Genomic DNA, 25,299 nt, shown 5'->3' with positions numbered 1-25,299 from the left:
ATATCACCGAGCTACTTACATCATTATGCTTATTACATTGGTGTACTCTTAGCATTTATCAAACAAAAATTGGCGTCAGCGCGCTCTTTATCTGGAGGTATTCAATCCGGCAGTACTAGCAAAATGATATATGAGAGAAGTACATCAGTTTAGCGTCGAATTACCTAGTAGGCGATATGACACACTAGGCAAACCCACTGCAAACATTTGCTTTTTTATTGGCCAAGCAACGTTTGTAGGCTATTTATAAAGATTACACCACGAGATCGGCTATGACTTCGAACAGGCTAGCAGTAGTTCAGGCAATTCCCTCCACAAATTGATCTGTGATTTTCTGGAGAGCAAAAGAGAGAGAGAAGGGGGGAGGGGGGGGGGCTTTTTATGTGAACTGGTGAGGTCAGCTCTACTGGCGGCAGGGCTGGCTACGCCAGATGGGGATGACCACAGTGAGGTGGGGTGAATGTTAGACGTTGAGGGGACAACGGCAAAAGAGCAAGTAAAAATCGTTGAAAATAGGATGCAAGGAAATTCTGCAAGCAAAGTTCAGACGGACACAAAAAGAAACCTCACAGGTAAACGCTGACTCGAAATAAAAATATGGTACAAAGAAACGGAAGAACACCGAACCAAGGACAAAAATATAAACATCATAGCGCGAGCGTGAACGAGCACATATCTTGACGCACTTGCACTGTTAACAATCTTTACAAATTTTTTCCTGATCAGAGACCCGTAGAAAGCGAAGAAAAGTTTCAGTTTTCAAAAATCATAATCCCTATTGACCCCGGGCCTAATTTCCACTATTGTGCACTGAAACAAGCTGAATCCGCCTATTCACCAGAGAGGGAGAAGGAATTTCAGAAATTTACAATCTTCTCAAAGGACAAAACATCTTTCCCTCCACATTTTGCAACCGAAGTCTACGTTGTATCATACTTATTAAAATTTGCTACAACTTTCAAATCGTCACTGCACCAGGCCTGTCTCCAGTTTTTAGTGTCAGGGCGTGAATAATTGCACCAAATCATTTGATATAGGTTTCAAAGTAACCTTAAGGTGCCATGAAGAAAAATACAAGTTTGGTATATTAAAAAGTACTCTTACAATAAAAATTGAAAGAAGCTCAAGTTAATGCGTAAGACTTGAAAGTAGCGAAGCTGTACTCAACCTTCACGACCATCAACACTGTGGTGTCCACAATTGCAACCGGTTTGCTTATTCTTCGCTCCCGCAAGGACCTTTACTCCACCTTTGTTGTTATACCGGCGAAGAAGAAGAAGAACGAACGAACGGAACGCGCACATTTAAACTAGGCGCCCGCAAGTGCAAAACGTATCCTATGATCTATCACGTATTCTGCGTCGAGCAGACGGCGTGATTCCCCTCCCCGCAGTTACAGCCGAGTGAGTAAGCCGTTGGACTCTCGCGTACTAAGTCCCAGTTGATACGTAGTGCAATAAATACCACGTGGGAAAAAAAAACGGTAGTTTCGTGAACTGGGCAAACTGCCTAGGATTTTGGCGTGTGAAATGGTCGTCAACTCCGCCAACCTTCGCTAATGTTACCTGCGTCTCCACCCCAGTGAAGTACTTGGGCGTGGAACTGGAATATTATAGGGATAGCGAACCACACTGGCGTAGCCAGGCACAGGCGTTGAGGGAGAAGGCCGAGAAATAGAAGGGGGCAAGGGGGTCAATTTTTGCAAGGGCCACGGCATGTAACTTATTCTTTGTGGCCAAGATCTGTTATATTATGCAGGTACTGCATTGTTCGCGGATCAACGTCCAAAAACTTCACCGGGTATTTGCGGTGTTCGTTTCGGGATCAACATGGGAGAAGAGCAATAGAACAAATCTGTTTCGGAGGGTCCGAGATGGTGGCTTCGGGCTGGCGCACCTGTCTGTGCGACAGCTCGAAAACCGGTTTTTGTTTTGGCGAGATGTTCGCGGCCCATTCTTGCGGAGTGTCATGCAAGCACGGCTGACGCGTGCTGGGCCGGAATATGTAGTATCGACATGGTGCATGCTAGGTGGCGTGTATGGGTATTTGAAGGAAATAGTCATGACGGCCCGTTTTCTATTCGCACCTTTTTCGGGCGGGTACCTGTCCTCTGTGACACGCAAAAGGCTGTATAAGGACATTTCCGATGTTGTTTTCCCCGTCCTTGTGTATAGATCTCATTACCGTGCTGGGCCAGGCCAAAATGTGCTAAAGCGCGTCAAAAGAGCGTAGGCATGCGCTCCTAAGTGCGTGTCAAGGATAGAACCCTTGACTACGCTTAGGGAATTTTAGAGAGACATCAGCCCTCATAGGTTGGTGGCCGGTCGCTCGAGTTGCGTATGTAAATAATTTTGTGTTGTGTTTCTGTACTGCGTCGAAGACGGGCATAAAAAAAAACGGCCGTAGCCGTGGGGGTAACACAACTGACATTTAACTCCGTTGATGTGCCGGACCTAGCTTCGAATCTTGCCGGCGCCGGTAGTTTCTTTTCTTCATGCTGAGTTTTGTCTAACGCCGGAACCAACAAATTGCTAAACAGTTTCACTGCTAAAAAACAAGACTGCGAAAGTGGTGGTCGCTCTAGTTCTGTTTGGTCCGACCCCCTTGGTTGCTACAGTGGCGTTAACCCAATTCTGAGTTTTCTCCTATTACGTCACTTATGTCGTTGTATAGCGCGAAATTTGAAAGTTTTGCAATATTTCGTAACCTCCTAACTTTTTTTTTGGGGGGGGGGATGGGGGGGGGGGGGAGAAGCGTCTTACAAAAACCGCAATGAGGTTGTGAGGGTTACCAAAGGAACTATGTTTTGTATTCAACTTTCTTTAAAATGGCTCGGCTGTAAACTTTAATTCTCCAACGTTTCTCTTCATAGACATCGTGTAGACGAGGCTTAGCTTACTGTATTAACATTTTGAAGACATATTCTTTTCAACCTCTGGCTGCATGCCCACGACTCTTAATAAGTGTGTGTAACGCGATCAGTACTTACGTTGATTACATGCACACGTTATTCTAAATGAAAACAAACGTTAGTCATAATTGTAGTGTTGTATTTAGCAAGAAAATAGTATGGCTTTCTTAAGCAATATGAGAAACTGCTGTAAAGCCAAATAAACATTTCCTACGGCTTAACTGCAATAAGCGCGCTATCTATCATCAGTGGGTCTTGCTAAGCTATTTTCTGGCAGTAAAGCCTTTAACAAAGCCTTTTATCGCTGTGAACTCTCACAAAGTTTTAATAAGTATCAGCCATCTGCGCAGTTCATTCCTAGGTGAGGATGACACGGAAGGGAAGATTGCAACCGGATTTACCGGCTGCATTTAGAAGTGAAGCAGACAAAGGTTTATCGACCGCCGCGCATCCTCCAGCTGTCTCGGCCATTTATGTAGATGAGATAAGTACGCGCCACTGAAACGTCGAAGCTTTCCTAAGAAAGGCCGGACCCACAATGTACGTCCAGAGCGGCAACGCCTCGCTAACACTGAAAGTGCATTACAAATCTCAAGCCTGTCATTTAATGGCAGCCCCATAAACTGTCGTCTCTGCCATTCTGTACAGAACACCGGGACTGCTACTACGAATTCATCAATGGCAATTACGCCCACAAGGACAAGGGGTTATTATTTGCATAACTCCCGACGCTGCTTTCCATCGAGCAATTCCGTGGAAGGATACGAAGCCGCCCTATTCTTGTCCGTCTTGCGCAACTGTTTTTGTGAAATGCCCAAGCATTACTATCGAAATTTTTTAGAGAGACGGCCTGCCGGACGTAACCTTATCCAGTACGTCCTCGGCTATTGAAAGTGATCGTGTATAAGTACTGACATTTACCTCTACTTTAAAACGAGCAAAAGGAGAATAATTTATGTTTAGTGTTCAATGCGATGAAGCTTCTCGGCCTTGAGAAGGGGGTGGCTCAACGCAGTGCAGTATTCGGGTATATTTTAGAACCATCTGCGTCTTGCTTGCAGTACAATTTCATATTTGTTAGATTGCGCTGCGAGCAGTGTAGATTGCACCCAATTCCAGATAAACGCAATAAGCCCTCACTTCTCGGACAACAAAGCGCCAACAGCCACCAATTAAAAAAAAAGTACCGTGCTCTGTACATCGTGCAAGGTACGTCTCCTTCCTGTGTTACAAATCAAGTTGGCGCAATGACAATGAAGTGAATCCGTTACAAGCGGGCACAGAGTGTGCAATGTGTCCTCAATAAGCTTTTTTTAATTGCGATAGTATGCCCGTTGGCATAAAGTCGTAAAAGAACAAGTTGGCCTGACAAATAATAAACATATTGGCAGACCGCCACTGGACGTGTGTTGCAACATTTAGTGACATTCAGTGTCTTCTTGGAGTCTGTTGAAGTAACAGCTGAGGTAAGAAGCGAATCACACCGCTTCTAATCAAATTTGTAGATTATCACAGGAAGCGCATTGTGATTGGTCCCTGAAGGCACATTGCTAGCAGTTTGGAGTCGTACATCGTGAACAACCCATCCAGCTATTACATGGGCACAAGCCATCCACCATCAAGTGATAGATGTTCTGGCGATGCATCGGTTCGGCTGAAACAGGATGGAGGCCACGCGAAGCCATTATCACAACCCTTCATCTTTCAGTGCCCCTGCAAGAGATGACGATGATGACTGCGGTGCATAGAGTTTCATGCTAATATATACTAGAGGGGGCGCTGCATTCGCGGGCCGCCGTGGGTGGCGCCATTGCAGCTAGCGACGTTTTTTGCCTCCTTGGCTTAGCTGGTTATATGGCTTCTTTTTCGTCTTGAAGCCAAAACCAATAAAAAGGGGTAACATGTTTTTTGTTCATCTTGCATGAAGCTTTAAATAATCCCTGACAAATACATCTTTCTGAAGCTTTAATTTTATAATAATAAAACAAATTTGAATAATTCTTCTGCAGTAATATTGTTGCATTGTTGCAACCAGAGGCAACTTTTCAGCCTGTTCCTGAGCCATGCCAAGGACAAGTGGAACGTGCCTGTAGAGTGAACTAGAATAGGGTTCTAGTTCTAGTTCACTCTAGTGCCTGCCTGGTACATGATGGAACGCTCGCTGAAGCGCGGCTCCCCAATACAGTGGCGCCAGATTTCCCTCTAGTGTATATTAGTATGAAACTCTATGTTGTGACGATGTCTCGTTGCCCACCCAGGCGAATCCAGCGGCTACTCCAGGGCGGAAATGATGAAGCTGTACGACGCGGACGGAAATGTGCCTCTCCACTCCGCGGTCCACGCCGGAGACATCAAGGTAGGATGCGACAGAAGGCATAAACGTTGCAACGTTATTCATCTGGATGTGTGAATATTTTTAAATAGTGCGAACAGTTTTTCAGTGCTTTTCATTTCATTTCGTTTCATTTCATTTTCTGTTATTTGTCAAATCATACAATACAAAGGATCATCAGGCTGTTTGGACCCGTAGCCAATGGCTACTCCTGGGTCCAAAAAGAAAATGTATGCAGTGGTGCAGGCTTTCTGCTACAAAAAAATTAAAAAACTAACACTCCAAAACACATACTGTTGTAAAACACTAGTACAAGCATTTTTTTTAAGATGCAATCTTCGTTCCCAGCAATAAAGTTTATAATCGCGATAGTTTGAAAAGGTGCACCAACGCAGGCAAATCACTCAAATGGACATATTATCATCAAAAACAGCTAACAAACATTTATGTAGCCAAACAATACCAATACCGGTATTTCCAAATACAATACAAATACAAACATTCAATGTTAGGCCACAACAAGATTCACAATCCAGAACAGCAGCACAGATTTCAAAGAAGGCACAAACCAAATAACCATCCAGCACGTATGGTATTTCTGTGACCACAAAACGACATGCTAGGAAAGAAAATCGCAAAGTTAGCTCGCATCATCCAAGCTTAGATAAAAACTTTTTATGGAAGTATTAAAGAACTATGGATAGCTTTGATTTCAGTCAGAATTTAAAGCATTTTGTCATCTACATTTCTGCTTTTTTGAAGTCAAGCGTCCCTCCGTCTAACTATAACGGTGGTTGAACTCGAAGCTTTCTCGTGATGGATTCTTTGGTTGGCCAATTCCACACTGCGAGTATTTGCTACTCTGTAGGTACCCATCACTTTTCTAGAATACCCACAGAAACTCTGAGGTATGCACTCCGTAGGCTTAACGTTTGGGTTTGGGGTGCACGGCGCGAATCGGTACCTGCTGCTTGGTGTTGGCTTCGACAATGTCGACATGGAGGAATCGGATAGACGCCGGCTTCATAACCCGAGGAACTCAGGTACGATTCCGGCCACGGGGAGTGTTTTCGTCTTTCACTTTGTTGACGATCATTTATCATCATAGTCACAGAAAGTTGACTTTCCTTCAGGGCGTACTAACCTACAACGGCATCAGTAGGACACTAATGCTTTGCGTTCAAATACGCTGTCAAGCCCGCTCTCCTTGTATTACCATTTTTTAAGCGCAACAAGTTTCTCTTACAATACAACAACCTAATATTTTCTCGCCATGAAATTATTAATGTCAGGTAAAAGACAAATTTTGCAGCCACCGCGTTTCCAGCACAAATCACCTTGAGTAATGTTGGCGAAGCGGAGGGGCGACAACGCAGAACTTGAGCAACTACATATTAGATCTGTTTAACCGCGACGGCGTGTTCAGACGTGCAGGGTAGAAAACAGAAATGGTAGACATCATGACCTCCGACAAGCTCCGGCCGATTGTCTGCATGTCCGCCTACCAGGCAGAAAGATCAGGAAGAAAACTCCTGGACGTTGCGGATCATCAGAGTAGCCTGAGTAGACTGAACACCTACTCTGCTTTAAACTACGCCACACTGGAAAATGTACAGTTTCTCGGCCGAAAAGTGACCAAGCTGCACCTATAAGTTGTTAGGGAGCACACGTCTCAATGTCTTCTTTTTTAAAGACCCAAACTCTGCCAAAACGAGGAAAGCTTTTTACCAACAACGCAAAACCCCTAGCCTGAAAAACCCGGACAAACTGACAACCCGTACGGCCGAGCCCAGCGGTCTTCACGACGAAAGCAGCCGCCTCGCCGCTCCAGCTGACGCCAAGTTTGACTTGCAGGGTGATACACACCGTTCTACTAATTCAATACCACCGAAACAACGATAGAGCTTACTATGGACAAAACACATTTTTTACACACTGGCTGGGTATCCATTGAGCCAATAAGCAACAATATATCAGTATGGAACTTGTTTATTTAGTTACAAAACCTTCTCGCTCTCCATTTCTGTATCGCCACCCTTTTTCGGTCTTATCTTCTCTACCTTCTTTTACACCTCGTTCTCCGGCTTCATCTCTTTGCTTTCCATATTATTCACCCGGCTTCTCCTCTTAGTGCTCATTTCCATCCTTGTCCTATTATTTATCTCCACCTCCTTCCTCTTCATCATCACCCTCCTCTTCCGCATCGTTCTCTCCTTCCACTTCACTTTCTTCCCTATCTCTCTCCTGTTCACTCTCTTCTTCAACGTCATTTTCCATCTCTAGATTCTCCACCTCATGATCCATCTGCGCTACCAGCTCCTCCATTCTTTCAATGTTTTTACTCGCCTCCTCAATTTTCCTCTTCGTCTCCTCAATCTTCTCCTTCATCTCCTCAATCTTCCTCCACGTCTCCTTTATCTCTGCCTTCTTCTCCGTATCTTCTTTCATCTTTCTGATGTTCTCCAACTCTCCTTCCTTCATGTCTTTCTCCCCTTTCTCAACTCCATTTATCTCTATATTCTCCACCTCCGTCTCAAAATTATCCTCACTCTCCTCTTGAATCCCAATGTCCTTGGTCACCTTCATCTGTTCCTTCTCCATCTTTTGTATCGACATCTTCTGCATCCCATTCTCCATCTGCATCTCCTCTATCTCCTGGATACCCTTATCCACCTCCTCCAACATGTCAATGTCCTCTTCGCCCTTCACCACTTTTTTCTTCTCCACCTCCTTGTCTTTCAACACCTCCTCTGTTTCTTTCTCCTCTTTCTTCATCGCCACCTTCTTCATATCCTCCTGCATCTCATTCTCCATCCCAATTTCCCCTGTCTCCTTAATATCCTTATTCAACTTCTCCGACTTCTGCTTCATATTCGCTCCTTCTTTCTGTTTGTCCTGCTCCATCTCATCGTCCACCATCTTCTCCATTTCCTTACCCTCCATATTCTCATTCGCCGTATTCTCCATATCATTCTCCACTTCACTCCTCGTCTTTATGTCATCTGTCTCGTTTATATCGTCCTTCACCCCTTCCAATTTTGTCTTAGTGTCGATCTCCTTCTCTTTGTCCTCCTCTATAGCTTTGTCCGTCTTACCATCTCCTTCTCTTCCGTCGTCTCCATCTCTTTTTCAGTCTCCTTCGCTTCTGTCCCCATCCTTCTTGTGATAGCCTTAAACCTCTTCTCCAAATCCTCTAACTTCTTTTTCAGCTCATCCATTTCCTTCGTTAACTCCTCAGCCGCCATCCTCACCTCTTCCGTCGCCTTCTCCTCCACTTCCTTCATCTTCGTTTCCAATCTATTTATATCTTCCTCTTCCGTTTCTTTCTGCTCATTCATCTCCATGTTATCCATCTCGTTCACCAGATCCATCTTCATTTCCTCCATCGGTTATTTGATTGGTTGCCTCATACCATGGCACATACCCACGCGGGGGATTCGTCAAGAAGCTTTGTACCTAATCAGGACGTGACCTATAAATTTTAGATCTGAAAATTTAGAAAGAAAATACAGAACAGAATTTTTTTATTATGTATAATATGAAAGTAGAGTCAGGAAAATGAAACTAAATAAATGTGAAATGCTTAGCTGGCTAGCAGGAAAACCGGTCTGTCGCCGCAACATAAGAGTGAAGGGCGGACACAACATCCCTGTGGCATACTCCTAGGGCAGAAGCGCCTAATGGCAGAACCTCGGAAGTAGATAGCGGAAGGTGGAGGCGTTTAAAGGTTGACACCAGATGCGTGCGTCGCATTGGGGAGAAGCTGCGGCAGTTAAACAGGAAATACTCTATATTTTTTAGTTCGTCGCACAAATGACATTGCGGAGATGGAGCCAGACCAGATTTATAAAGATAAAAATTTAATGGGGGAATTTTGCACCGAAGTTTAGTGATTGCTACCTCGCATATCCTTGATTCGTCTTCTCGATCATCATCGTCCTCTTCTTCTCCTTCACCTTCTACATCAATATTATTTGTTATGACTATTTTATCACCGCAGTAGCTGCTTTATGGGCTGCTCTTCTCGCAAGAGCATAAAATATTTTACAAATGCTTTGATCAGATGGTTTGACTGGATCAACTACCGAATATCGGGCCAAACCATCATAGCATTCTGCTCATAAATCATTGTCAAACCTTATTGCACGTATGTGCTGGTATGTATGTGCGTTACAATTTGCTAGGCTTCCCAGCACGCATACGGTTTTGATTGATTTGATTGTAAGTTTTAACGCGCCGACGCACCGCAGGCGATGAGGCGCGCCGTAGTGGAGGGCTCCGGATTAATTTTGACCACCTGGGGATCTTTAACGTGCGCCGAAATGTCGTACGCACGGGCGTTTTTGCGTTTCGCCTCCATCGAAAAGCGGCCGCCGCGGCCGGGAATCGAACCCACGACCTCGTGCTCAGCAGAGCAACGCCTTAGCCACTGAGCCACCGCGGCGGGTACAGCATGCATACGGGTCTCAGATTATTGGTACAAACTTTTAAATCTAGGCTTTAGTGTTCTCCCTGATGGCGTCTGCCACGCGAAAACGCCGTGCAGGAAAGCCAACTTTCTCTGACGATAATGATGAATGATCTTCGGTGAATTGAAAGAAAAAAACGCTTCACTGGCCGGAATCTAACCGGGATTTCCCGCGTTCTGAAGCCGGCGTCCATCCGATTGCTCCATTTTGACATAACCCAAACTCAGGCGACAACCAAAAAATCTGTCACGAGAAGGCTCCGCGTTCGACCATCGGCGTCGTTAGACAGAGGGTGCAGGATTTTTTTTTTGTGTGGCCGGCTCTCCTAATGCTTGCACTGTAATTGATCGATTTACTGATTCATTAGTTGCTCGGTACACGCCCCCCCCCCCCCCCCTGGACACCGTCCGTAGCAAAGCGGGCTGCTTCATTAGTCATCACTGTTAATAAAAGCGTCGTCCAATACACTACTACGGGTATGTACATGGTGGTTGGTGTGCCTAAATTTGCTAGAATGTAAGTACCAACATTTGTGTAAGTTCCAATGCCTAGAATAAGCCTACTGTTCGCTTTCAGGTCACAGTGCACAGCAGCATTAACGCAAGTGAGCTATAAACAGAAAAAGTCTCCCCGAATGGTGCAGAGAAAACCATTAAAAATTTTTAGATGTTTTCTGGTATTTTGCCTGGCAGGTTTGAATTAGTAATGGAGTGCAAAGGTTCAACCAGCCTCCCGAGTATACCGTAAGGAAAAAAATATTTTCTCTCTTGCCCCCTGGATGTACCGTGAAGAAGTAGTTTTAAAAGCCGGATAGTCTCGAACGCACAAAATGAAATGACGAATGCACGAATGCCCACATTTCTGAGTTATCTGCGCGCCGCGGGGGCTGAATGGCTCAGGCGTTGTGCTGCTGAGCCAAATGTGACGGATTGGAACCCCGGCCTCATTGACCGCTTGTTAGGTGGAGGCGAAAACCACAAAAAAAGCACCGTGTGTCAAGACTTCGACGCACGTTAAAGATCCCCAGGTGGTCAAAAAGGATCCGGATCCCTCCGCAACGGAGCGCCCCATAGCGCAGGTGTAAGGTCCACGCGCTAAGCACCTAAAATTTCAATTTTGAATTATTAAAATTACTCCCGCAATGGTCAGGACATCGCTCTGAGCATTGGCAACATTCCTTTTCATTCAGAGGTAGTAGGTAACTATGTTGGTAAAAACTCCGGGATCCATGTCATACAAAAGGGTTTCAGGAAGGTACGCTCAATGGTGAACTGCCCAAAAGACGAAAATTGGTCACTGTTGACTTGTAATAACACCAAGTAGCTCAGGAAAGCTTTTAATAAAAACATTAACTAATAATTCGGTTAGAAAAAGTGTACAAATTTTGCGGAGGGTGAGATTCAAACCGGTGGTCTAATGCAAGACGAGCACGGCATCCACAAATCACCACAGCTCTTTTTTTTTCTTTTAATGAAACGGAGAGTTGTAATGAATGCCCATTACGACAGTAAAAAAGTTCGGGGTCATCCAAGAAGGAGCGCATCACTGCAGATAAAATTGGGCGCCCGCCAAAACTCGAGAAAGCAGTCACACTCGTCGAACAGATGAAACCGCTCTGGTGGGTCACTTTACGACGGATAAATGCTCAGCAAAAAAAAATAGTCTTGGTTGGGCGATGATTCTATCTGAGTGAAAGTGAACCTAGCCAATAGAGTGTGACCTTCAGCTTAGGGACGCCGAATAGAGACTCGTACTAAGTACTACAAGAGATATACGAGCAGGGTGATTACACAAGTAGTAATTAGGTGCGGCATAATGGTGAGTTGGGCTAGTTGGTGAAACTGCATGTCGAAACCTTCGAAAAGCGCAACACTGAACAAAATTACACCATCTTCCCGTAGGGGAACCCTGAGTAGTATGCGAAGCACCCATGGGGTCGACTGAAGTTCCCATTAGTTTTCAGTTCGTCGTTTCCGTTGACGTTCAGCTTCGCCTGCCTTCGTTGTATCAGTAGCTTCTTGACGTAGTTTGAATGAGTGAAGGACATAAGGCGCGTTCGTAGCACATGCTCCCGTCTCGGTTTGTAGCGCAGTGGGAAGAGCGCCACGTACCTCCCGTTGCGGCCAGAGAGTCGTGGGATCGAAACCGGGCGCTGTCTAACTATTTCTTTTTCTAGTGGACTGCGCCGACGTCAGGCCAAATGCTGACGGGGCTGAAGAGACGCGCATGCGCAGTAGAGTGCGGACGGTGGACAACAACGACAACGAGGGAGGGAGAGACACAGCCCCGAGCATGAGATGCTCCGCATCTAAAAACGCGACACAAACGAAGGGAACGCAGGACGAGCGCTTGTCCTGTTCCCCTTCAATCGCTCGTTCTGTGTTCCCTTCGTTTGTGTCGCGTTGTTTCAGTGTTGCGCTTTTTGAAGGTTTCGACATGCAATTAGGTGAATAGCAAAGCCCGATACCCTCAACGCAAATATTTCAGGGTATGTATAGAGTGCCCTCGGACGGTACTATAAGCACAGTGCTATATCTACGTCCACCGTCTTTTCAGAAAAGAAATGCCGCGTCTGGCACTTGATCGCCCTGTTTAATGAAACAAAAGGTAAACTAAGCTAAAATAACACAAATAACTTAACACACAGAAAGAAATAATTTAGAACGCCGGAAAAACTAACCTAAGCCGTGAAAATTGTAACTGAGTAAAACGAAAAAGTAGAGGAGGCCGGTCTCGAACCGCGTTCCTTGCCGGTAGGAAGTGAAGGTGGACCCTCTATACCATAACAACGTTTTTTTTTTTCTTTATTACGTGGGAGACTACGCTTATAATCATGATAGTACGAGGACTACATAGTCAGGCAAACAAAAGAATACGCTCAGGTTAGGAAAAGCACAAATACATCAAAATTGGGGCAAAAAAACACACAAGCGTTCAAAAGAGGAAACCAGACAGGTGGTTGGTCAAAGGAATTATGCCCGCTATGTATAAAATGCCACAGTTTCTCGGAAATATGACTTTGTTGATCATGGTGGGTTAGCATCCCTATCATATATGAGCGACATCGCCACAGACCGTACGAACCAATCAACACAAAAATGTCCTAGGGTGGCTCACCAGGATAGCCCAATGACAAAAAAAAAATTACACCATCTTCCCGTAGGGGAACCATGAGTACTATACGAAGCATCCATGGGGTCGGCTGAAGTTTCCATTAGTTTTCAGTTCGTCGTTTCCGTTGACGTTCAGCTTCGCGTGCCTTCGTTGTATCAGTAGCTTCTTGACGTAGTTTGAATGAGTGAAGGACATAAGGCGCCTTCGTAGCACATGCTCCCGTCTGGGTTTGTAGCGCAGTGGGAAGAGCGCCACGTACCTCCCGTTGCGGCCAGAGAGTCGTGGGATCGAAGCCGGGCGCCGCCTAACTATTCCTTTTTATAGTGAACTGCGCTGACGTCAGCTCAGACGCTGACGGGGCTGAAGAGACGCGCATGCGCAGTAGAGTCCGGACGGTGGACAACGAGGGAGGGAGGGAGGGACACAGCCCCAAGCACGAGATGCTTCGCATCTAAAAATCGTGTTAAGAAAGGCGTGATATTCGTATCTTTTCTGGGCGTTCGCTACAAAATGTCTCAGAAAAAGACAGCATCTCGGCGATCAATTGTCTCTGGTCGACGCCACAACGACAACCGCTTTGTGCTGTCCCAGCCTAGCCTTGAATATTAGGATGCCGTCGGATGGCATTTAGCCATGGTTCCAGCGCTGAGCTAGAGCGTCACCCGACGGCGCTCTAGACACTGCGTATATTTTATGCTACCAAGGGCGTCTGAACAAGCGTCTCAGTCATAGTAACCTAAAGGGGTAGAAAGCGACGCAATGGGAAACGGATTTTGATGCTAATGAGAGAGCACGAGATAACCACCAGGCACATACTAATGTAGGCATCACGTCGTTACCGTGTACATAATGAAGGCGCCGCTTTCTAGGCGACACTTGTTCTGAAGATTTCATCGGTTCAATGTAGAGAGTGGTACATCGATAAACGGGCGTCTTTAAACAAATTTCCTGAGCGAAGCGTTGCTCCTGTCGCGCTAAAACTTTACGTAAAGGTCGCACTTTGTGGTCTGTGGTGTTTACCACCAAGAACAAGAACGGGGCTTAATTGCGTGCTTATATGGAAAGCAAACAGAACTGATTTTCGCCTATGGGAAATCCGAACGCAATCTGGGCAATTTGGTCGCACTTTCCGTTTGGCGCAACCTCGCATATTCAGCACAAAACACCCGCTGCTCCGTGAACCGGCATCGGATGTTTTGTGCTGAATATGCGAGGTTTCGGCGCACTACAATGCGGTTGAAATTGCCAAGATGGCGGCCAGGTTCCCCATATGCAAAAATCATTTGTTTGTTTTCTAAATAAGCACGCAAGCCTTGTTCTCGTTCTTGGTGTTAAAAAAAAACAGATCACAAAGTGCGATCTTTTGTGTAATGTTTGAGCGCGAACGCAGCGGCGATTCCCTCAGGAAAATGTTTAAAGGCGTATATTTATCGACGTATATAGCGATGGATGCAGAACCGTATACATCAACAGCTGCCTTAGAAGACGGCGGCGCTCACAATACCTGTATATCGAATGCACTGTTTACCCATATTGCTTTTTCATTCTGCATCATAAGGAGTGCTCAGGAGTCCTAGATATATTTATGCTGAAAGAAAGTTGATAGTTGTGGAAGCAAATAAGTTTAGTCTGCCTGTGCAGCCGCAGCGCGTTCAAGGACATGCAAATAAGCAAGGTTGATTGTTTGATCTCTTCTTCTCATATTCTTCTTCTCATCTCTTCAACTCATATTCTTATTTTGCGCGCATCCATACACAGTTGTAAATCGTAACTGCGCGGGAACGCTGCGCAAGTTCACTGTTCACAATGGAATCCCGATCGATATTTGCAAGCTCGAACACATATCGAATCATGAAATTTATCCGTACAAAATATCAATATGCCACAAACAATTCGACACACCAGCTTTTTTATCTAGTGAGGTTGAAATGATTCATACCGGTAAGTTGGTGAAGACAGCCTCTCCATTCTTACTGCGATTTAATAATTCGGTCATACCTGAAACATAAACATTGAATTTTTTGTATACCTGGAATTTTTCTTGTGAACGAGAAACTTTTGACGAGAAGACGGCGTTAAGTTGTCGCAGTTCCCTATATAACGTTCAGCTACTGCAGAGAATGAGGTGTCATTTTTTCATCTTTTTTTTTCTTCGTTTGCACTCCCACGGAGAGCCACAGCATGCCACCAACGTCGATGCAGCAAAGGCCGATGATCGTCATATGAACGACCCAACTCCATCCTGGGGAATTCGCACTGTGTGTTGGGCGGGGAAGCTTCGACCATCCACGCCCACCTGCATTCCCGCCACATTCCCGCCCCCTGAACACCGCTTATATCATGTCAGCGAAACCATTGGATTTTTTTGCCTCTATTTCATCGATTCTCGTTCAGGCAATTCGGTAGGCAAGACCCGCACATGTTCTGTTCACGCAATTGTCTAGAACACACAAGCGGGAAGCGAGAGCGAATACAGAAAAGCCTTTGTACCTTGGAAGGTTCAGCGTACAATCTCTCTCTCTCTCTCTCTCTCTCTCTCTCTATATATATATATATATATATATATATATATATATATAATATATATTAAGGAAAATGAGGGGCTCGCTGAGGAAATACAGAAAGATAGGTCGGCAGTCTACAACACCAAAGGAGGCATAGGGGCGTGGTTGGGCTCTTTTTTTTACTACGGTTAATGAAGTTAACATTTTTTTTTTAATATACGGAAGAAAGAAAGAAAGAAAAACACGCGCCCAGAGTGGGGACCGAACCCACGCCTTTCGATTAGATCTCGAATGCCTTACCAATTCGGCTATCTGGGCGACTGTGTTCCCCTTCACTTTCTGGGCTATTTATATTTACTAGAAGTGTATCTGACGCTTGAGGGTGGTAGCCAGCGCCACTCTGACTGCACGGGGAGAAGGGGACCTTCTTTTCAACCCCCGGGGCGTGACTAGAACGTCTACAGCCTGTCATGAGCGGGTAACTGGCGGGAAGCCCTCTTATGCTACCTAGGCATCAAGGCTGCCAGAACCGAGACCCTCGCTAGGCTTTCGCAGAATATATTAAGGAAAATGAGACTTCTAGTAAATATAAATAGCCCAGAAAGTGAAGGGGAACACAGTCGCCCAGATAGCCGAATTGGTAAGGCATTCGAGATCTAATCGAAAGGCGTGGGTTCGGTCCCCACTCTGGGCGCGTGTTTTTCTTTCTTTCTTTCTTCCGTATATTTAAAAAAATGTTAACTTCATTAACCGTAGTAAAAAAAAGAGCCCAACCACGCCCCTATGCTTCCTTTGGTGTTGTAGACTGCCGACCTATCTTTCAGTATATATATATATATATATATATATATATATATATATATATATATATATATATATATATATATATATATATATATATATATACATAAGTACTGCCAGAACGAGAAGAAATATTGTAACTACTCCCTGGAGGCACCAGAAAGGAGATAACGATTCACCGAACACAACCTGGTTTCTACCCATATATGCTTGTGCGTGTGCGAGTGACCTAGTGCTAGTGTGTGTCGGTTGTGTTCCCCACATGTCAGCGCCAGCAAGTGTATGTGCGAGAGTGTGCGTGTGTGTAAAGGAGAGAGTTTGTGCGCGAGCATGCGAGCATGTGTGCTTTTAATAAGCAAACAGACGTTTTCGTAGGTGGAAACCAGAAAGGACCGATGGTATGTCAGCGCATCTTCTATTATCTGGAGGACGTGTCTGTGATAACTGTTGTTTAGATTTTGTTCACAGATCCGTACATCCGTGTTATTTTGTATAAACACCTGCTTGTTGCAGCTCAGATCTGCCTACTTGGGTCTTTTGTTTTTGTTTTCTTGTGGCCATTTACTCTCTCATCTGTTCTCTCTGCTATTCCGCTGTTGCCGCAACACCTCGGGGTTCATTCGCTTTCCACCTTGTCGAACGCAGGCCGTACAACTGTGCCTGGAGAGTGGCGCCCTGATCAGCACCCAACAGCACGACCTGTCGACGCCCGTGCACCTGGCTTGCTCCCAGGGCGCCATGGACATCGTGCGGCTCATGTTCTCGCGACAGCCAGACCAGCGCGTGCACTGCCTCACGTGCAGCGACGCGCAGCAGATGACGCCGCTCCATTGCGCCGCCATGTTCGATCACGTGGAGCTAGTCGAGTACCTCGTCTCGGAGGTATGTGTGTTCGCCATCTGCGTCGCCATCTTCTAAGCTGTTTAGCCTCAACTTCACCCTATGCCCCTCACTTGACGAATGCGGGCTCCATCTTACCTGTAGCACCCCCAACTTCCTCCGTACCTGTGCTGTTGGGCTTAACACAGCGTCTTTGTGGATTTCCTCGTTTACATTAAACTTTGATTCAGCGCACGCCTTAGATTTTGCAGAACCTCCTACAAAAGTACGAGTACTTCCTGCATGCTACAAATGTTTTGCCCGAACACTGTCTCCGCATGCGCTTGCAGGCACCGCCATCACTTTTAGTGGCTCGTTTTTATCTGGGTTATCACTTCTGACGGATGCGGCATGGACGCCGGGCACAAATCCAAATAGATACTGCTGGGTCTTCAGTGGCTGCTGTACAAGCGCTAAGACACTGGTCATTTCATCACCAGCATAGGAAAACGTACGGAACTTCGTCAAAAGCGCGCCCAAGAGTCACCTTTGTGCATGAAGTTAAAAAACCGTAGCGCAGTATGCATTCAAAGGGCCTGCTAAATGATTAGCAATATTGGACAATAGCCTAAGCAGTAACCATGGCTGAAAGAAACTGTGCTTTTCGTATTCGCCGCTACGAGCGCTTTTCTTGGCCTGGAAAAGGTCCACCGAGGTTCATTGCATGGAATCCGCTTAAATGTCTGTCTAACGAACCTTGGCTTTGAGCCTGCATGAGTAGTGTAGACTATTCAAAAGCGTCGACAAAAACAAATGAGCGGGCGGCAGCCTATCGAGAGAGCGGGAGCTTGCGATAGACACCGGCGCAATGTCGGGGGCTCATTCATGATCGGCGTTCACGAGCTGAAGTTCTGCACTCCGCTGCTCCAGCGCATGCGCGCACCCGCGCTGACTATTCCAGGTACTATCGTAAGCTGCTACTCTGTGCATTGGACATAGACTATCCCTTCAATCTTTGTTGCTGTTAACACTTTGGACGGCTGTACATTCTTGAATTTAGGGGTTGATATTTTGAACGGATTTTGTATTTGCTAAAATCATTATCTATCGCCTGTACTCCTTCTCTGCCTCTGCTTGCGCAAGTGTTCCCGTCTAAACCGCACATACAAAATAGGAAGACCATGCGATTCTATACATGTAAATTACGCATGATAAACTCATAAAGTTATTTGCACTAAGCCTCTCTCTAAGTACGTATCGACTAGCCCAACAAACACGTTTTATTGAATGGGCCTTTTTGTTTGTGCACCTTCTTGTCTTCCTCAAGCTTCGGTCGTCGTAAGACACATCTCCTCGGCGGACTGCCGTGCCAGATTAATGACTTTTTTCCACTAAGGTTTGGTAGCGCCTGTCTCGTCTACCACCGTGCTCATCTTCTGTGCGCTAAGCCTCCCTTTAAGTATGTGCCAACTTTCCCAATAACACGTTTTATTGTAGTAACTTCATAAACTCGGTCGCCCACATGACAGGGCGCCAGTATGAATGCCACGGACAAGGAGGGTCGCTCGGTCATCCTCCTGGCGGCCGCGCGTGGTGCCTGGAAGACGGTGACCACCCTGCTCAGGCTGGAAGCCGACCTCAGCCTCAAGGACAACCTGCGCCGCAACCTCCTGCACCACATCGTTCTGAGCGGAGGCCTCCTCGACGACTTCTACGGGGAGATCAACGAGGTACGTCGGTTGAGCAGTCTATCGAACGTACGGCCACTTGCGCAGAGCGGCATCTCTCATATATTCAGCTTCGCTAGGGAGTGGGAGAGACGGGTTGCGAAGAGAGAGTGAGGGAAAATGAAGGAATCTCGCACTAGCTCGTAAGACCTAGAGGTTGCGATGCTCTACGCAACCTTCACGACCAGGACGACGGTTTAAGTCCACGATTGCAGTCGGTTTGCTTCTTCTTCGCTGCCACAGTGACATTTACTCAATCTTTGTTGCTATAACGGCTATAAGCAAATCGAAGAAGCAGAATGAACGAGAGGAACGCGCACACTTAATCTAGGTGCCCGAAGGTGCAACGTGTACCCTATCACGTGTTCTGTGTCGAGTAGGTGGCGTGATTCCTCCCCCCTCCTCCCTCCCCCTCCCCCAGTCACAGCCGAGTGGGTAAGATGACTAACTCCATTGATCCACCAGACACAGGTTCGAATCCTACCGGCACCGGTCAGTTCTTTATGGTGTTATACCGAGTTTTGTTGAACGCCCGGATCAACGAATTGCTAAACAGCATCCCTGTTGATAAAATTTATTCGCCCTTCTGTCTAAGGCCTTCTTATCACAGGCGCCGCTGGATTTCCTGACTTGTGAGTCTTCCAGAGGTTTGGTCGGGCGTCTTTGATTACCGCTCCAAGCTTCGCGTCTGGTAACCGTATGCGTGCTGCCCCAAATGCTAACCCTAATCGGATGTTTAATAGGATGTTTCCCACAACGCAGCGCGAAGCAGGATCTTCTCCTTTGGATCGTCTTGTGCACGCTGGTTAATACTGTATTAGGATCCAACGCGAACTAGCCCAGTTAAGCTTTATCACCCAGTGCTAATAGACTGCTTAAAAATCTTGCAAAGTCGAATACAGTGGCTGCTGTTCTGGAACCGTTTTTATGTCTTGTCTTGTAACAAAAAGAAAAGTGGGTATCAATGGGGCGAATCCGCAAGAGGTGCGCGGATTTTCGGTCGCAGTTTACGTTCAGCGCTACTACACCCCACATGCTTTCGGCTATGCCCATGGTCAACGCATGACGTATTCACGGGACCTCTGCAGAGCGGGACTGCATTGCCACCATCCAGCTTTCGTCGTCCTGTTGTGAAGTTATGTATGTTTTTAGTTCTATTCTGAACCTCAGCCGGCCCAGAGTTGCTATTTAATTTATATGTCCGGAATTTCTTTGAATAGTTTTTTTAAAGCAGCGTTAGTAACAGGATTCGACAATCGAAGTGTCTCCCTGCTGGTGGTACTTTTCTGCCGCCATTTTTCGCACTGCGAAAGCCTGTTTGTCGCATAAGCCCAGCCAAATTTGGTTTTCCTCAATAATAGTATGTTCTGAACCGAGGCCATTTCTCCTCTTCGAAGAAGAAGAAGGAAATATATGAACCCCACATTGCTCAAAACAGGAACATTCAATTTTCGCGGGCATCTGGAACGAGGAAGTTGACTACACGCTCTTTTTCTAACTCAGTGAGGTTATATCATGGTTGCGAAAGAGAGTAATGCAATTGCGTTTTATAAAGTGCCCCAGCAACAGCGGCCTGCAGCCAAATTGATGGCGGTGGTAATAAAATTCTGTCGTCACACTGCGCAGGAACGATAGTGATTTATGAAGCAGCAGGTATTGGTTCGATTCTTGCCAATTGCATAAAAGTCGCATATGCAGGCTGCTCTTCTGAGAAACACAGGTCAAATGGCAAGTCCGAAGAAAGATAAACGGCGTCTCACTTTGAATGCAACGAAAAGTATGTTTAGAGGTCGCGTCGACAAGACAAGCGTCTTTCGTGGCACCCGCTGAAGGCTTGCTGAAAATATTGCGCAATTTCTGCTGCTGGCAGCAGCTATAAGAAACATTGGGAAGCGCTTGCGTGGTAAAATACGCTCACTGATTCCGTTTCGTAGTAAATTTTGCAGACTCATAACGTATGGCAAATAGGAAAGTCGACTCACCGAGCAGAAGGCTTAAATTAAGCGGATAAATATGGCTTTCAGAAATCAATAAAGAGACCGCGTGAGGGCAACGCAACAAGTCAGTTTTTTTTTTATGTTTCAGGGCATGAACATCAACGTAGTTTCTTTTTGTTGTGCGTAGATTACGTGAAGAAATATTCAACGTTTCTGAAAATTTTGGAAAGACCGCTTTAGGGCTTGAATTATGCGTGGAACTGTGGGTAAAATGACGCCATTCTTTAAAGGTATTACGGCAGTCGAGGCAACAGACTGAACCCGGCCTTACGCGCTCAGCTTCGGCCCTAGAGTGTACGGACAACCGGTGCTTATGAGAACTATTTTTCGATTGTCCGTAAGATAAGTATTACACTCTCAGCGTAACGACTTAGTCGTAGCTCTTGAAGAAAAAAAGCTATTGTGGGTGCTTTTCTTGAAATCGGGCAACATTATAGTGCATTTGAAATTCAATAAACTCTCAGAATGTATAAACGCGTATACGTTGCTTTATGCGCCCAAGGAGCAAAACACGATTTCGAAGGGTATAAAGAAAAAAAAAAACTGCCGTTTCGTCGAAGTAGCGTAGTGTTGTGGAGAATAAGGGCTAAGTAGTCCGAACAGTGACCATGGAAGACTTAGCCCAGTCTCTTTATGGGCATTGAACTCTTTTCGTCGCAGAGCTCTAGTCTCGAAGTGTTGCGTAACATTTGCTCACGCGCAACAATTTTCCGAGAAACGCGAGTGGCTTAAATCTGGTTTATTACAGTAATGAGATTGGTTAGGTTTTATGTAACCAAATTTCTCCCTCTTGCAAGATACCTTAAATAATTTAAGAGATTTGCATAGGGTTTCTGCATGGCTGCATTTAACAAAAATTGCCACACGTATTTCTGTTCTTCTCTAGCGGCTCAATTAAAAAAAAAAAGGTTTTTTAGTGCTTACCTCCGCAGCAACATTGGTGGCAATGTTATGTGTCGTAACATGCTACCGTAAAAGCGTAATTTTCGTAAAATTATAAAGACTGAACTCCGGAAATTAATTACAATGATTTAATTGTAACGTGTCTTAAGTTTGCTCTCATTTAGCGGAAGGGAGGGCAATTTTATCGCTGAAATTGCCCATTTCTTTTTTATTTCAAGCGGTTGAAAGATTTCACGCCGCTGTGGAACGAACGAGACATCCAAGGCTGCACGGCGATGCATTACGCATCGCGCAATGGTCAGCTGAAGACTATCGAGAGCCTGCTGCAGTTCGGAGCCATCGTCAACCTGAAAAACAACGACAATCAGTCGCCGCTACACTTTGCCGCCAGGTAAGCTATAGAAATGAGCATACAGCACCCCGTAAAACTAATTACGTGCGAAACCGTTAATAGATAGCTTTAGTTTCCCGTACGTAAGAGCTTCACGTCCGTAGAGTTTTCACAGATGACGAGTGCGCATGCGCGGAACGCACAGGGCCGCCGTGAGTCTCACGGACGTACGTGAGGTTCGATTTTTACGTTGCGGTCTTTGCTTCTGGAAGTAGAGTTAACTAACATTGCGTCGCTGCTAATCCCTAGGTGCGATATCATGTTCTAAGCTGTTGATTTGAACTTCAATTTGCCCATATTTACCCTCTCCACGGTTTTAATCGAGAAATAGCTTTTGTTTTTCAGATAGCACGGTGATTTTTCAGCTGTTAAGCCTGCCGAAGTAGCGTTTGTCGTCGTCATAGCAACGAGCTTGCGAGATGACCAGTAGCTGCAGCAGCGTCTGTGTCTGTTAGTAGGTGGCGCAAGGAATAGCGCGCGGGATGCGTCGCGTGCATGTAGACTCATGGGTTTCAAACTATAGGGAGGCGAAGCTAAAGTTTGCCGGGCGAGGGAAGCGCTGCCCTCTCCCCTCCGGGGGAGTACGCCGGGCCGGCGGCCTATTCGGCACGTGCTTTTTTCGCTGCGCGCGTGCTGCATTTCTCGCGCTAGGAAGAGGGCTGGGTAAAATTTTCTTTCGACTTATGAAAGCATACACATTAGCACGTGTCCAGCAAGTTCGGTTTAAACGTAGAGTAGTTACGAAGTTCATTTTTGTCGACGTTTGTCTTGTCGTCTGCTACAGACGCGCCGCCTGCTTCCCGCCCCTCGACCAGCAGACTGCCCCTACGATTTTAAGGGGGAAAACAGGTTGTTCGGCGGTCGTCGGTTGCTCTTTTCTTCTGCAAGGCGACAACTGTTCAGCTGGTTACAGCGTACTTTTCTCTTGTTTGTTACTCCCTTCGCGTGCTCGCGCTTCTGACATCCGGACTTTCTGGACTGCAGAAACACTGACGCTTGCAAGAAATGTAAGGTAAACGTGATTTATTATGGTTAATAGGTTATTTCTTACTCTTGAAACAATCAGCTGCATCTTTTAAAAACGCATTAGAAAGGCACACGCTAATTAAGGGGTGCGCTGAAAGCGCCGCATTTCCATTTTACTTGTCCTTGAAGAAATTTTTGTTCGCAATGTTTGTCACCCGCTTGGAGTACAAGTATGGGTTAGCGTGACAGTTCGCGGAAACAACAGAGCAGCTTGTGGCGTATAACTTTTAAATACTATAATATACAGAATTTGGTGTATACCTCTTTTAATTACCAGTATTTCTAAATGTGGGAATAAAGCGAACAACGCAGCAATCCCGTCCAGAACACAAGTCACAATGACAAGACGGACCAGAGCTACTACAGCCAGGCAAATCGCTAGAAACTATTTTTTTTCACCCATGCAAATTGTCAACCTATTGTGTTATATATGGACGATATCGAACGGCACCAGCTAAACGACTCCGAAGTTCATTTATTATAGCGGAAAACAATCATTGGCAGCATGCATTAAAAAAAGTGTAGAGGGGAGGACTCGTTAGAACACTAGTTCGCATTTTCAAAGCCGGGTAATGTAAACTGAAAGCACACAAACAAAAATGTGTCAACTTATTTCACCTTTCGAACTGCAGTGATCCATGCTTACCGTTTATCCTTTTGGTGCGCTTTCGCGGGGAATATGCAGAATTTAACGAATGGATCCTCTTCTTTCGCCTTGTTACTGTCGTGGCAGCTGACCATGCAACAATATGGGTTTTTTTTTTTTTCGCTTTCAGTTTCATCTTTTCGTTTCGGGCTAGTGACTTTGTACGTGCTGGCTTAAGCGGCTCGCGCAGCCGGCGGTTGGTCGCTTTGTTCGCATTCGTGAGTAGGAGGCTGGATGCCTCAGGCGGTGCGGGAGACAGCGCGAGCTGCGCGTGCACTTGCCAGACGCGGAGGAGCGGGCCGGGGGGCGTCTGTAGGGCGCTGAAAAGCCGTTCACCAGACGCAGTCGTTTCGCGATGACTGAGGTGGTTAGACCAGCCAAGGGTCGCCCACAAGAGCACTCTTTATCCCGTGAAACCGCCGGGGCGCTCGGCCGTTCGACTGGCGCGTAGCAGACGACGCGTCTCTAGCAGACGACAAGACAAGCACCGGCAAAAATGGACCCAGTAGCTGCTCTACGTGTAAACCGAACTTGCTGGACACGTGCTAATGTGTATGCTTTCATAAGTCGAAAGAAAATTTTACCCAGCCCTCTTCCTAGCGCGAGAAATGCAGCACGCGCGCAGCGAAAAAAGCACGTGCCGAATAGGCCGCCGCTCCGGCGTACTCCCCCTCCGGGGAGAGTGCAGCGCCACCCGGCGATCGTTCCGGAGCCTATACATGCATGTGGGCTACGTATGCCTTTCACCTTTGTGTGTGTGAGCTCTGCACGCACGACAGACTAAAACTGTCTAATAAGTCATTAGAGTCTTGGAATGAAGCCGTCAAACACAAAAATAAACATACTCGCCTTATCTGAAGCATTCATTTACTCCGAAAATGACCTGGAGTTGCAATAGAAATTAAGCCTGGTTTTTGGTACCGCTTATAGTAAAAATGGTGCATATAATGACTTGGTTGATATTCGGAATAGGGATACACTGGCTCATAGTTTTGCGGAACGTTAAAAACAGCCTCCAATGTCGCGATTATAGCGTGAGCTATGGCGGCTTCTTCATCGGTATCTTATTATGTTGTCACAGGTACGGTCGCTACAACACGGTGCGCCACCTTCTGGAAAGCAAGAAGGGTCACCTTATTATCAACGAGATGGACGGAGAAGGAAAAACGCCGCTGCACATTGCCTCCCAGAACGGCCACACGCGAGTCGTCCACCTGCTTCTGGTCAAAGGCGCTCTACTTCACAGGTTAGTCCTGAGAGTACTTACGCGAAATGTTTTTGTTACGTTTTTTTTAGCGGATATAGCTGCTTACGTGCCCACTAGTCATACAATGGCGCATTAGATTGTCAAACGCAGTATAAATAATTACCCATAGCTCCGTTTATTCGTGTCAGTTTCGGTTTCGGTGAAGCGAACACCGAGGCAGCCGCCATGACAGGAAGGCACACTTCACGTCACTGTCCTCGTCGCACCAGAGCCGGTCTGGGCGCGGCCGCATCCGCCAGACGGACCGATTGACCGTAGTCACACGTTACGTCAGTCGAAAAAACTGTGACGTGATGCACAAGACGCGAAAGCGCGCGCCAACAGCACCACGACCGCCTCTATACCTCACGGGAGCCCCCGACGTCGGCCGTTTGGGTCGAGGTGCAGATGAT

At 46.2% G+C, this 25,299-nt stretch overlaps 3 protein-coding genes across 4 annotated transcripts in view; 1 reads left to right on the top strand and 2 right to left on the bottom strand.

Moving 5' to 3' along the window:
* Positions 1–25,299, top strand: part of Trpa1 (Transient receptor potential cation channel A1) — a 221,924-nt gene that overhangs the window by 125,907 nt on the left and 70,718 nt on the right. Inside the window, exons 6-10 of the mRNA XM_077690748.1 lie at positions 5,170–5,267; positions 16,777–17,013; positions 18,480–18,680; positions 21,796–21,968; positions 24,722–24,886. Of these exons, the coding sequence (XP_077546874.1) occupies positions 5,170–5,267; positions 16,777–17,013; positions 18,480–18,680; positions 21,796–21,968; positions 24,722–24,886 (874 nt within the window). The remainder of the gene's footprint in view (positions 1–5,169; positions 5,268–16,776; positions 17,014–18,479; positions 18,681–21,795; positions 21,969–24,721; positions 24,887–25,299) is intronic.
* LOC144159336 (GILT-like protein 1) overlaps positions 1–25,299 on the bottom strand; it is a 239,541-nt gene that overhangs the window by 196,513 nt on the left and 17,729 nt on the right. The window lies entirely within an intron of this gene.
* Positions 7,264–8,210, bottom strand: LOC144159335 (uncharacterized). Its single transcript, XM_077690749.1, has one exon. It carries the CDS (start codon positions 8,208–8,210, stop codon positions 7,398–7,400), a length of 813 nt encoding a protein of 270 aa, XP_077546875.1. The 3' UTR covers positions 7,264–7,397.

The sequence above is a fragment of the Haemaphysalis longicornis genome, unplaced genomic scaffold, assembly GCF_048455015.1.
Source record: "Haemaphysalis longicornis isolate Haplotype H1 unplaced genomic scaffold, Haemaphysalis longicornis Haplotype H1 scaffold_10, whole genome shotgun sequence".
Taxonomy (NCBI): domain Eukaryota; kingdom Metazoa; phylum Arthropoda; class Arachnida; order Ixodida; family Ixodidae; genus Haemaphysalis; species Haemaphysalis longicornis.
This window is presented reverse-complemented; position numbering and strand designations above follow the sequence as displayed.

Bases quoted from the DNA above. Each gene is read 5' to 3' on its own strand.
- LOC144159335 (XM_077690749.1), bottom strand. From the start codon at position 8,210: ATGGAGAATACGGCGAATGAGAATATGGAGGGTAAGGAAATGGAGAAG.